The sequence below is a fragment of the Rhinoderma darwinii genome, unplaced genomic scaffold, assembly GCF_050947455.1.
Source record: "Rhinoderma darwinii isolate aRhiDar2 unplaced genomic scaffold, aRhiDar2.hap1 Scaffold_421, whole genome shotgun sequence".
NCBI classification, from domain to species: domain Eukaryota; kingdom Metazoa; phylum Chordata; class Amphibia; order Anura; family Rhinodermatidae; genus Rhinoderma; species Rhinoderma darwinii.
The window spans coordinates 73,418-85,873 of NW_027463762.1; the positions used below are offsets into that span (position 1 = coordinate 73,418).

General features: G+C 54.1%; 1 protein-coding gene across 2 annotated transcripts in view; it reads left to right on the forward strand.

Annotated features, from left to right (window-relative positions):
* The first annotated feature begins 2,078 nt into the window (after window positions 1–2,078).
* The window catches only part of NEK9 (NIMA related kinase 9), a 30,381-nt gene continuing 20,003 nt past the window's right edge, over window positions 2,079–12,456 (forward strand). For both annotated transcript variants that reach the window (XM_075848513.1, XM_075848514.1), the window contains exons 1-7: window positions 2,079–2,310; window positions 5,901–6,078; window positions 6,154–6,209; window positions 6,285–6,355; window positions 7,782–7,887; window positions 7,969–8,100; window positions 8,188–8,298. In XM_075848513.1, the coding sequence (XP_075704628.1) occupies window positions 2,146–2,310; window positions 5,901–6,078; window positions 6,154–6,209; window positions 6,285–6,355; window positions 7,782–7,887; window positions 7,969–8,100; window positions 8,188–8,298 (819 nt within the window). In that variant the 5' untranslated portion in view covers window positions 2,079–2,145. The remainder of the gene's footprint in view (window positions 2,311–5,900; window positions 6,079–6,153; window positions 6,210–6,284; window positions 6,356–7,781; window positions 7,888–7,968; window positions 8,101–8,187; window positions 8,299–12,456) is intronic.

Here is a 12,456-nt window from a genome sequence, read left to right on the forward strand (position 1 = left end):
TGGGGGTGCTCTGGTTGTCATTATGGGGGTGCTCTGGCTGTCATTATGGGGGTGCTCTGGCTGTCATTATGGGGGTGCTCTGGCTGTCATTGTGGGGGTGCTCTGGCTGTCATCATGGGGATGCTCTGGCTGACACTATGGGGGTGCTCTGGTTGTCATTATGGGGGTGCTCTGGCTGTCATTATGGGGGTGCTCTGGCTGTCATTATGGGGTGCTCTGGTTGTCATGGGGGTGGTCTGGCTGTCATTATGGGGTGCGCTGGCTCATTATGGGGGTGCTCTGGCTGTCATTATGGGGGTGCTCTGTCTGTCATTATGGGGATGCTCTGGCTGTCATTATGGGGGTGCTCTGGTTGTCATTATGGGGTGCTCTGTCTGTCATTATGGGGGTGCTCTGGTTGTCATTATGGGGGTCCTCTGTCTGTCATTATGGGGGTCCTCTGGCTGTCATTATGGGGGTTCTCTGGCTGAAATTATGGGGGTCCTCTGTCTGTCATTATGGGGGTGCTCTGGCTGTCATTATGGGGGTCTTCTGTCTGTCATTATGGGGGTCCTGTCTGTCATTATGGGGGTGCTCTGGCTGTCATTATGGGGGTGCTCTGGCTGTCATTATGGGGGTCCTGTCTGTCATTATGGGGGTGCTCTGGCTGTCATTATGGGGGTGCTCTGGCTGTCATTATGGGGGTGCTCTGGCTGTCATTGTGGGGGTGCTCTGGTTGTCATTATGGGGGTGCTCTGGTTGTCATTACGGGGGTCCTCTGTCTGTCATTATGGGGGTGCTCTGGTTGTCATTATGGGGGTGCTCTGGTTGTCATTATGGGGTGCTCTGTCTGTCATTATGGGGGTGCTCTGGTTGTCATTATGGGGGTGCTCTAGTTGTCATTATGGGGGTCCTCTGTCTGTCATTATGGGGGTCCTCTGGCTGTCATTATGGGGGTTCTCTGGCTGAAATTATGGGGTCCTCTGTCTGTCATTATGGGGGTGCTCTGGCTGTCATTATGGGGGTCCTGTCTGTCATTATGGGGGTGCTCTGGCTGTCATTATGGGGGTTCTCTGTCTGTCATTATGGGGGTGCTCTGGTTGTCATTATGGGGATGCTCTGTTTGTCATTATGGGGGTGCTCTGGTTGTCATTATGGGGGTGCTCTGGTTGTCATTACGGGGGTCCTCTGTCTGTCATTATGGGGGTGCTCTGGTTGTCATTACGGGGGTCCTCTGTCTGTCATTATGGGGGTGCTCTGGCTGTCATTATGGGGGTCTTCTGTCTGTCATTATGGGGGTCCTGTCTGTCATTATGGGGGTGCTCTGGTTGTCATTACGGGGGTCCTCTGTCTGTCATTATGGGGGTGCTCTGGTTGTCATTACGGGGGTCCTCTGTCTGTCATTATGGGGTGCTCTGGCTGTCATTATGGGGGTCTTCTGTCTGTCATTATGGGGGTCCTGTCTGTCATTATGGGGGTGCTCTGGCTGTCATTATGGGGGTTCTCTGTCTGTCATTATGGGGGTGCTCTGGCTGTCATTATGGGGATGCTCTGTCTGTCATTATGGGGGTGCTCTGGCTGTCATTGTGGGGGTGCTCTGGTTGTCATTACGGGGGTCCTCTGTCTGTCATTATGGGGGTGCTCTGGTTGTCATTACGGGGGTCCTCTGTCTGTCATTATGGGGGTGCTCTGGCTGTCATTGTGGGGGTGCTCTGGTTGTCATTACGGGGGTGCTCTGGTTGTCATTACGGGGGTCCTCTGTCTGTCATTATGGGGGTGCTCTGGTTGTCATTACGGGGGTCCTCTGTCTGTCATTATGGGGGTGCTCTGGCTGTCATTATGGGGGTGCTCTGGCTGTCATTATGGGGGTGCTCTGGCTGTCATTATGGGGGTTCTCTGTCTGTCATTATGGGGGTGCTCTGGTTGTCATTACGGGGGTCCTCTGTCTGTCATTGTGGGGGTCCTCTGTCTGTCATTGTGGGGGTGTGGGTAGTGTCACCTATAAATGTCTTCCTACATGTCAGAATTCAGCAGGGAATGTGCCCTCAACAGATATGGCGACCAGCGCTGCCGTCACGTGACCCGCCGTCCTCTTCCCGGGGATGCTACGTTGTTCCGGGTTAGGGTTGACCAATATGGCGGCTGGCGGAGGCCGCTGATTTCGCCATGTCTGCCCTCAGCCGGTATGACCGACACTGCGACTCTATCAACTCAGACTATGGGGACTCCGTGCGGAGCTGCGGGGCCGAGCAGGAGGAGCTGCACTACATCCCCATCCGGGTGCTGGGACACGGGGCCTACGGCGAGGCCACACTGTACCGGAGGACCGAGGTGCGGCCATGCGATACACCTGTGATACGTCACCCCTCCCCCTATATAGTGTGTAACCCCTCCCCTATATAGTGTGTAACCCCTCCCCTATATAGTGTGTAATCCCTCCCCTATATAGTGTGTAACCCCTCCCCTATATAGTGTGTAACCCCTCCCCCTATATAGTGTGTAACCCCTCCCCCTCCTCTATAATATGTAACCCCTCCCCCTATATAGTATATAATCCCTACCCCTCCCCACTAGTATATAACCCTCCCCCTCTATAGTATATAACCCCTTCAATTCCTCGCTAGTATATAACCCCTCCCCCTATATAGTAAAAAAAGCTCCTCCCCCTATATAGTATATAACCCCTCCCCCTCCCCTCTAGTATATATAACCCCTCCCCCTCCTCTCTAGGATATAACCCCTCCCCCTTCCCTCCTATATAGTATATAGCCCCTCCCCCTCCTCTCTAGTGTCTAACCCCTCCCCCTCCTCTCTAGTGTCTAACCCCTCCCCCTCCTCTCTAGTATATAACCCCTACCCCTCCCCTCTAGTATATATAACCCCTCCCCCGCCTCTCTAGGATATAACCCCTCCCCCTTCCTGTATAGTATACAACCCCTCCTATATAGTATATAGCCCCTCCCCCTCCTCTCTAGTATATAACTCCTCCCCCTCCTCGTTTATAACCCCTCCCCCTTCAATATGGTATCTAACCCTCCCCCTCCTCTATAGTATATAACCTCTCCTCCCTCCTCTAGGATATAACCCCTCCCCTTCTTCTATAATACAAACCCCTCCCCTCTATAGTATATAACCCCTCCTCTCTCGTATATAACCACTCCCCCCTCTATAGTATATAACCCCTCCCCTTCTTCTATAATACAAACCTCTCCACCCTCCTCTATAGTATATAACCCCTCCCCCTCCTATATAGTATATAACCCCTCCCCCTCCTCTATAGTATATAACCCCTCCTCTATAGTATACAACCCCTCCTATATAGTATATAACCCCTCCCTCTCCTCTCTTTTATATAACCACTCCCCCTCCTCTATAGTACATAACCCCTCCCCCTCCTCGATAATATATAACCCCTCCCCCTCCTCGATAATATATAACTCCTCCCTCTCCTCTATAGTATATAACCCCTCCCTCTCTTCTCTTGTATATAACCACTCCCCCTCCTCTATAGTACATAACCCCTCCCCCTCCTCGATAATATATAACTCCTCCCTCTCCTCTATAGTATATAACCCCTCCCCCTCCTCGATAATATATAACTCCTCCCTCTCCTCTATAGTATATAACCCCTCCCCCTCCTCGATAATATATAACTCCTCCCTCTCCTCTATAGTATATAACCCCTCCCCCTCCTCGATAATATATAACTCCTCCCTCTCCTCTATAGTATATAACCCCTCCCCCTCCTCGATAATATATAACTCCTCCCTCTCCTCTATAGTATATAACCCCTCCCCCTCCTCGATAATATATAACTCCTCCCTCTCCTCTAGTATATAACCCCTCCCCCTCCTCGATAATATATAACTCCTCCCTCTCCTCTATAGTATATAACCCCTCCTCTATAGTATATAACCCCTCTATAGTGTGTGTGACCCCTCCCCCACTGTAGTTTGTGACTCCGCCCCCTCTATAGTATGAGGCTCCGCCCCCTCTATAGTATGAGGCTCTGCCCCCTCGATTGTATGTCACTCCATCCCCTCTATAGTATGTGACCCCGCCCCTCTAGTGTGTGACCCCGCCCCTCTAGTGTGTGACCCCGCCCCTCTAGTGTGTGACCCCGCCCCTCTAGTGTGTGACCCCGCCCCTCTAGTATGTGACCCCGCCCCTCTAGTATGTGACCCCGCCCCTCTAGTATGTGACGCCGCCCCTCTAGTATGTGACCCCGCCCCCTCTAGTATGTGACCCCGCCCCCTCTAGTATGTGACCCCGCCCCCTCTAGTATGTGACCCCCGCCCCCTCTAGTATGTGACCCCGCCCCCTCTAGTATGTGACCCCGCCCCCTCTAGTATGTGACCCCGTCGCCTCTATAGTATGTGACCCCGTCGCCTCTATAGTATGTGACCCCGTCGCCTCTATAGTATGTGACCCCGTCGCCTCTATAGTATGTGACCCTGTCCCCTCTATAGTATGTGACCCTGTCCCCTCTATAGTATGTGACCCTGTCCCCTCTATAGTATGTGACCCCCCTCCTTCTCTATAGTATATGACCCCGCCCCCTCTATAGTGTGTGACCCCTCCCCCACTATAGTTTGTGACTCCGCCCCCTCTATAGTATGTGACTTCACCCCCTCTTTAGTATGTGACTCCGCCCCCTCTATAGTATGAGGCTCCACCCCCTCTATTGTATTTCACTCCACCCCCTCTATTGTATGTCACTCCACCCCCTCTATTGTATGTCACTCCATCCCCTCTATAGTGTAAACCCGCCCCTCTAGTATGTGACCCCGCCCCTCTAGTATGTGACCCCGCCCCTCTAGTATGTGACCCCGCCCCTCTAGTATGTGACCCGCCCCTCTAGCATGTGACCCCGCCCCTCTAGTATGTGACCCCGCCCCTCTAGTATGTGACCCCGCCCCTCTAGTATGTGACCCCGCCCCCTCTAGTATGTGACCCCGCCCCCTCTAGTATGTGACCCCGCCCCCTCTAGTATGTGACCCCGCCCCCTCTAGTATGTGACCCCGCCCCCTCTAGTATGTGACCCCGTCGCCTCTATAGTATGTGACCCCGTCGCCTCTATAGTATGTGACCCCCCTCTATAGTATGTAACCCTGTCCCCTCTATAGTATGTGACCCCCCTCCTTCTCTATAGTATATGACCCCGCCCCCTCTATAGTGTGTGACCCCTCCCCCACTATAGTTTGTGACTCCGCCCCCTCTATAGTATGTGACTTCACCCCCTCTTTAGTATGTGACTCCGCCCCCTCTATAGTATGAGGCTCCACCCCCTCTATTGTATTTCACTCCACCCCCTCTATTGTATGTCACTCCATCCCCTCTATAGTGTGACCCGCCCCTCTAGTATGTGACCCCGCCCCTCTAGTATGTGACCCCGCCCCTCTAGTGTGTGACCCCGCCACTCTAGTATGTGACCCCTGCCCCCTCTAGTATGTGACCCCTCTATAGTATATGACCCCTTCCCCTCTATAGTATGTGACCCCTCTCCCCGTCTATAGTATGTGACCCCCCTCCCGTCTATAGTATGTGACCCCCCTCCCCGTCTATAGGTTGTGACCCCCCTCCCCGTCTATAGGTTGTGACCCCCCTCCCCGTCTATAGGTTGTGACCCCCCTCCCCTCTATAGTATGTGACCCCGCCCCCTCTATAGTATGTGACCCCGCCCCCTCTATAGTATGTGACCCCGCCCCCTCTATAGTATGTGACCCCGCCCCCTCTATAGTATGTGACCCCGCCCCCTCTATAATATGTGACCCCGCCCCCTCTATAGTATGTGACCCCGCCCCCTCTATAGTATGTGACCCGCCCCCTCTATAGTATGTGACCCCGCCCCCTCTATAGTATGTGACCCCCGTGACCCCGCCCCTTCTATAGTACGTGACCCCGCCTCCTATCTCTCGCAGGACGACTCTCTGGTGGTGTGGAAGGAGGTGGGCTTGGCGCGGCTGTGTGAGAAGGAGCGGCGTGATGCGCTGAATGAGATTGTCATCCTGTCTCTGCTGCAGCATGATAACATTATCGCTTATTACAACCACTTCCTGGACAGTAACACGCTGCTGATCGAGCTGGAGTACTGTAACGGTGAGCGGGGCTCTCTGCTGTCTTCTCAGGGGCCACGCCAGGGGCCGCTCTGACATCAGCCTTCCATCTCCGCAGGTGGGAATCTGTTTGACAAGATTGTCCGGCAGAAGGAGCAGCTGTTCCAGGAGGAGGTGAGGGGGCATTATGGGGGTGGGGATTATTAACTGCCAGTATGTGTGTTGTCACGGCTCCGCCTCTTCCCACAGATGGTTGTCTGGTATCTTTTTCAAATCGTCTCTGCAGTCATCTGCATCCACCGAGCCGGCATTCTGCATCGGTGAGTACTCAGTGTGGGTAATGAGGGGAGGGGGAGGTAACAGACGATCCCTGATGAGATAACGAGGGGAGGGGGAGCTAACAGACGGTCACTATGGAGATCACGAGGGGAGGGGGAGCTAACAGACGATCCCTGAAGAGATAACGAGGGGAGGGGGAGCTAACAGACGGTCACTATGGAGATAACGAGGGGAGGGGGAGCTAACAGGCGGTCACTATGGAGATCACGAGGGGAGGGGGAGCTAACAGACGATCCCTGAAGAGATAACGAGGGGAGGGGGTGGTAACAGGCGGTCACTTTGGAGATCACGAGGGGAGGGGGAGCTAACGGACGATCACTGAAGAGATAACGAGGGGAGGGGGAGCTAACAGACGATCACTGAAGAGATAACGAGGGGAGGGGGAGCTAACAGACGATCACTGAAGAGATAAGGAGGGGAGGGGGAGGTAACAGGCGGTTACTATGGAGATCACGAGGGGAGGAGGAGCTAACAGGCGATCACTATGGAGATAACGAGGAGAGGGTGGAGCTAACAGGCGGTCACTATGGAGATAACGAGGGGAGGGTGGAGCTAACAGGCGGGGACTATGGAGATAACAGGGAGAGGGTGGATCTAACAGGCGGTGACTGGAGATAACGAGGGGAGGGTGGAGCTAACAGGCGGTCACTATGGTGATAATGAGGCGAGGGTGGAGCTAACAGGCGGTGACTATGGAGATAACGAGGGGAGGGTGGAGCTAACAGGCGGTGACTGGAGATAACGAGGGGAGGGTGGAGCTAACAGGCGGTGACTACGGAGATAACGAGGAGAGGGTGGAGCTAACAGGCGGTGACTGGAGATAACGAGGGGAGGGTGGAGCTAACAGGCGGTGACTATGGAGATAACGAGGAGAGGGTGGAGCTAACAGGCGGTGACTGGAGATAACGAGGGGAGGGTGGAGCTAACAGGCGGTCACTATGGAGATAACGAGGGGAGGGTGGAGCTAACAGGCGGTGACTGGAGATAACGAGGGGAGGGTGGAACTAACAGGCGGTCACTATGGAGATAACGAGGGGAGGGTGGAGCTAAAAGGCGGTGACTGGAGATAACGAGGGGAGGGTGGAGCTAACAGGCGGTGACTGGAGATAACGAGGGGAGGGTGGAGCTAACAGGTGGTGACTATGGAGATAACGAGGAGAGGGTGGAGCTAACAGGCGGTCACTATGGAGATAACGAGGCGAGGGTGGAGCTAACAGGCGGTGACTATGGAGATAATGAGGGGAGGGTGGAGCTAACAGGCGGTGACTATGGAGATAACGAGGGGAGGGTGGAGCTAACAGGCGGTGACTATGGAGATAACGAGGGGAGGGTGGAGCTAACAGGCGGTGACTATGGAGATAACGAGGAGAGGGTGGAGCTAACAGGCGGTCACTGTTTTTTTTCCAGAGATATCAAGACATTGAACATCTTCCTCACCAAAGCCAATCTGATTAAACTGGGGGATTATGGACTGGCTAAGCAGCTGAACTCGGAATTCTCGATGGCGGAAACGGTGAGCTGTGTTTGCTTCTGTGTGACAGGCGTGTTATGAGGCGGTTTCCATCCTGTTACACATTACTATGTTTTGTTGCAGTGTGTCGGCACCCTCTACTACATGTCTCCAGAGCTGTGTCAAGGAGTGAAGTACAGCTTCAAGTCTGACATCTGGGCGGTGGGCTGTGTGCTGTACGAGCTGCTGACCCTCACCCGGACGTTTGATGCCACGGTGAGCTCCTTTCATTCTTCTCTCTGGCCCGTGTTTGCCTCAGCAGGAGCCTCCGTCTCAATGTTCACTGTTCACTTCTACCCCCAGAACCCACTCAACCTGTGTGTGAAGATCGTGCAGGGAAACTGGGCAATGGAGCTGGATAACACTGTATACTCCCAGGAGCTGATAGATGTAGTGCGGCTGTGTCTGCAGCAGGTGAGTGTGTACTCCCAGGAGCTGATAGATGTAGTGCGGCTGTGTCTGCAGCAGGTGAATGTGTACTCCCAGGAGCTGATGGATGTAGTGCGGCTGTGTGTGCAGCAGGTGAGTGTGTACTCCCAGGAGCTGATAGATGTAGTGCGGCTGTGTCTGCAGCAGGTGAGTGTGTACTCCCAGGAGCTGATAGATGTAGTGCGGCTGTGTGTGCAGCAGGTGAGTGTATACTCCCAGGAGCTGATAGATGTAGCGCGGCTGTGTCTGCAGTAGGTGAGTGTGTACTCCCAGGAGCTGATAGATGTAGTGCGGCTGTGTGTGCAGCAGGTGAGTGTATACTCCCAGGAGCTGATAGATGTAGCGCGGCTGTGTCTGCAGTAGGTGAGTGTATACTCCCAGGAGCTGATAGATGTAGTGCGGCTGTGTCTGCAGCAGGTGAGTGTGTACTCCCAGGAGCTGATAGATGTAGTGCGGCTGTGTGTGCAGCAGGTGAGTGTGTACTCCCAGGAGCTGATAGATGTAGTGCGGCTGTGTGTGCAGCAGGTGAGTGTATACTCCCAGGAGCTGATAGATGTAGTGCGGCTGTGTCTGCAGCAGGTGAGTGTGTACTCCCAGGAGCTGATAGATGTAGTGCGGCTGTGTCTGCAGCAGGTGAGTGTATACTCCCAGGAGCTGATAGATGTAGTGCGGCTGTGTCTGCAACAGGTGAGTGTGTACTCCCAGGAGCTGATAGATGTAGTGCGGCTGTGTCTGCAGCAGGTGAGTGTATACTCCCAGGAGCTGATAGATGTAGTGCGGCTGTGTCTGCAGCAGGTGAGTGTATACTCCCAGGAGCTGATAGATGTAGTGCGGCTGTGTCTGCAGCAGGTGAGTGTATACTCCCAGGAGCTGATAGATGTAGTGCGGCTGTGTCTGCAGCAGGTGAGTGTGTACTCCCAGGAGCTGATAGATGTAGTGCGGCTGTGTCTGCAGCAGGTGAGTGTGTACTCCCAGGAGCTGATAGATGTAGTGCGGCTGTGTCTGCAGCAGGTGAGTCTGTATTCCCAGGAGCTGATAGATGTAGTGCGGCTGTGTGTGCAGCAGGTGAGTGTGTACTCCCAGGAGCTGATAGATGTAGTGCGGCTGTGTGTGCAGCAGGTGAGTGTGTACTCCCAGGAGCTGATAGATGTAGTGCGGCTGTGTCTGCAGCAGGTGAGTGTATACTCCCAGGAGCTGATAGATGTAGTGCGGCTGTGTCTGCAGCAGGTGAGTGTATACTCCCAGGAGCTGATAGATGTAGTGCGGCTGTGTCTGCAGCAGGTGAGTGTATACTCCCAGGAGCTGATAGATGTAGTGCGGCTGTGTCTGCAGCAGGTGAGTGTATACTCCCAGGAGCTGATAGATGTAGTGCGGCTGTGTCTGCAGCAGGTGAGTGTGTACTCCCAGGAGCTGATAGATGTAGTGCGGCTGTGTCTGCAGCAGGTGAGTGTGTACTCCCAGGAGCTGATAGATGTAGTGCGGCTGTGTCTGCAGCAGGTGAGTGTGTATTCCCAGGAGCTGATAGATGTAGTGCGGCTGTGTCTGCAGCAGGTGAGTGTGTACTCCCAGGAGCTGATAGATGTAGTGCGGCTGTGTCTGCAGCAGGTGAGTGTGTACTCCCAGGAGCTGATAGATGTAGTGCGGCTGTGTGTGCAGCAGGTGAGTGTGTACTCCCAGGAGCTGATAGATGTAGTGCGGCTGTGTGTGCAGCAGGTGAGTGTGTACTCCCAGGAGCTGATAGATGTAGTGCGGCTGTGTGTGCAGCAGGTGAGTGTGTACTCCCAGGAGCTGATAGATGTAGTGCGGCTGTGTCTGCAGCAGGTGAGTGTATACTCCCAGGAGCTGATAGATGTAGTGCGGCTGTTTCTGCAGCAGGTGAGTGTGTATTCCCAGGAGCTGATAGATGTAGTGCGGCTGTGTGTGCAGCAGGTGAGTGTGTATTCCCAGGAGCTGATAGATGTAGTGCGGCTGTGTGTGCAGCAGGTGAGTGTGTATTCCCAGGAGCTGATAGATGTAGTGCGGCTGTGTGTGCAGCAGGTGAGTGTATACTCCCAGGAGCTGATAGATGTAGTGCGGCTGTGTCTGCAGCAGGTGAGTGTGTACTCCCAGGAGCTGATAGATGTAGTGCGGCTGTGTCTGCAGCAGGTGAGTGTGTACTCCCAGGAGCTGATAGATGTAGTGCGGCTGTGTCTGCAGCAGGTGAGTGTGTACTCCCAGGAGCTGATAGATGTAGTGCGGCTGTGTCTGCAGCAGGTGAGTGTATACTCCCAGGAGCTGATAGATGTAGTGCGGCTGTGTCTGCAGCAGGTGAGTGTATACTCCCAGGAGCTGATAGATGTAGTGCGGCTGTGTCTGCAGCAGGTGAGTGTATACTCCCAGGAGCTGATAGATGTAGTGCGGCTGTGTCTGCAGCAGGTGAGTGTGTACTCCCAGGAGCTGATAGATGTAGTTCGGCTGTGTCTGTAGCAGGTGAGTGTATACTCCCAGGAGCTGATAGATGTAGTGCGGCTGTGTCTGCAGCAGGTGAGTGTATACTCCCAGGAGCTGATAGATGTAGTGCGGCTGTGTGTGCAGCAGGTGAGTGTATACTCCCAGGAGCTGATAGATGTAGTGCGGCTGTGTCTGCAGCAGGTGAATGTGTACTCCCAGGAGCTGATAGATGTAGTGCGGCTGTGTGTGCAGCAGGTGAGTGTATACTCCCAGGAGCTGATAGATGTAGTGCGGCTGTGTGTGCAGCAGGTGAGTGTATACTCCCAGGAGCTGATAGATGTAGTGCGTCTGTGTCTGCAGCAGGTGAGTGTATACTCCCAGGAGCTGATAGATGTAGTGCGGCTGTGTCTGCAGCAGGTGAGTGTATACTCCCAGGAGCTGATAGATGTAGTGCGGCTGTGTCTGCAGCAGGTGAGTGTGTACTCCCAGGAGCTGATAGATGTAGTGCGGCTGTTTCTGCAGCAGGTGAGTGTGTATTCCCAGGAGCTGATAGATGTAGTGCGGCTGTGTGTGCAGCAGGTGAGTGTGTATTCCCAGGAGCTGATAGATGTAGTGCGGCTGTGTGTGCAGCAGGTGAGTGTGTATTCCCAGGAGCTGATAGATGTAGTGCGGCTGTGTGTGCAGCAGGTGAGTGTATACTCCCAGGAGCTGATAGATGTAGTGCGGCTGTGTCTGCAGCAGGTGAGTGTGTACTCCCAGGAGCTGATAGATGTAGTGCGGCTGTGTCTGCAGCAGGTGAGTGTGTACTCCCAGGAGCTGATAGATGTAGTGCGGCTGTGTCTGCAGCAGGTGAGTGTGTACTCCCAGGAGCTGATAGATGTAGTGCGGCTGTGTCTGCAGCAGGTGAGTGTGTACTCCCAGGAGCTGATAGATGTAGTGCGGCTGTGTGTGCAGCAGGTGAGTGTGTACTCCCAGGAGCTGATAGATGTAGTGCGGCTGTGTGTGCAGCAGGTGAGTGTGTACTCCCAGGAGCTGATAGATGTAGTGCGGCTGTGTCTGCAGCAGGTGAGTGTATACTCCCAGGAGCTGATAGATGTAGTGCGGCTGTGTCTGCAGCAGGTGAGTGTATACTCCCAGGAGCTGATAGATGTAGTGCGGCTGTGTCTGCAGCAGGTGAGTGTATACTCCCAGGAGCTGATAGATGTAGTGCGGCTGTGTCTGCAGCAGGTGAGTGTGTACTCCCAGGAGCTGATAGATGTAGTGCGGCTGTGTCTGCAGCAGGTGAGTGTGTACTCCCAGGAGCTGATAGATGTAGTGCGGCTGTGTCTGCAGCAGGTGAGTGTGTATTCCCAGGAGCTGATAGATGTAGTGCGGCTGTGTCTGCAGCAGGTGAGTGTGTACTCCCAGGAGCTGATAGATGTAGTGCGGCTGTGTCTGCAGCAGGTGAGTGTGTACTCCCAGGAGCTGATAGATGTAGTGCGGCTGTGTGTGCAGCAGGTGAGTGTGTACTCCCAGGAGCTGATAGATGTAGTGCGGCTGTGTGTGCAGCAGGTGAGTGTGTACTCCCAGGAGCTGATAGATGTAGTGCGGCTGTGTGTGCAGCAGGTGAGTGTGTACTCCCAGGAGCTGATAGATGTAGTGCGGCTGTGTCTGCAGCAGGTTAGTGTATACTCCCAGGAGCTGATAGATGTAGTGCGGCTGTTTCTGCAGCAG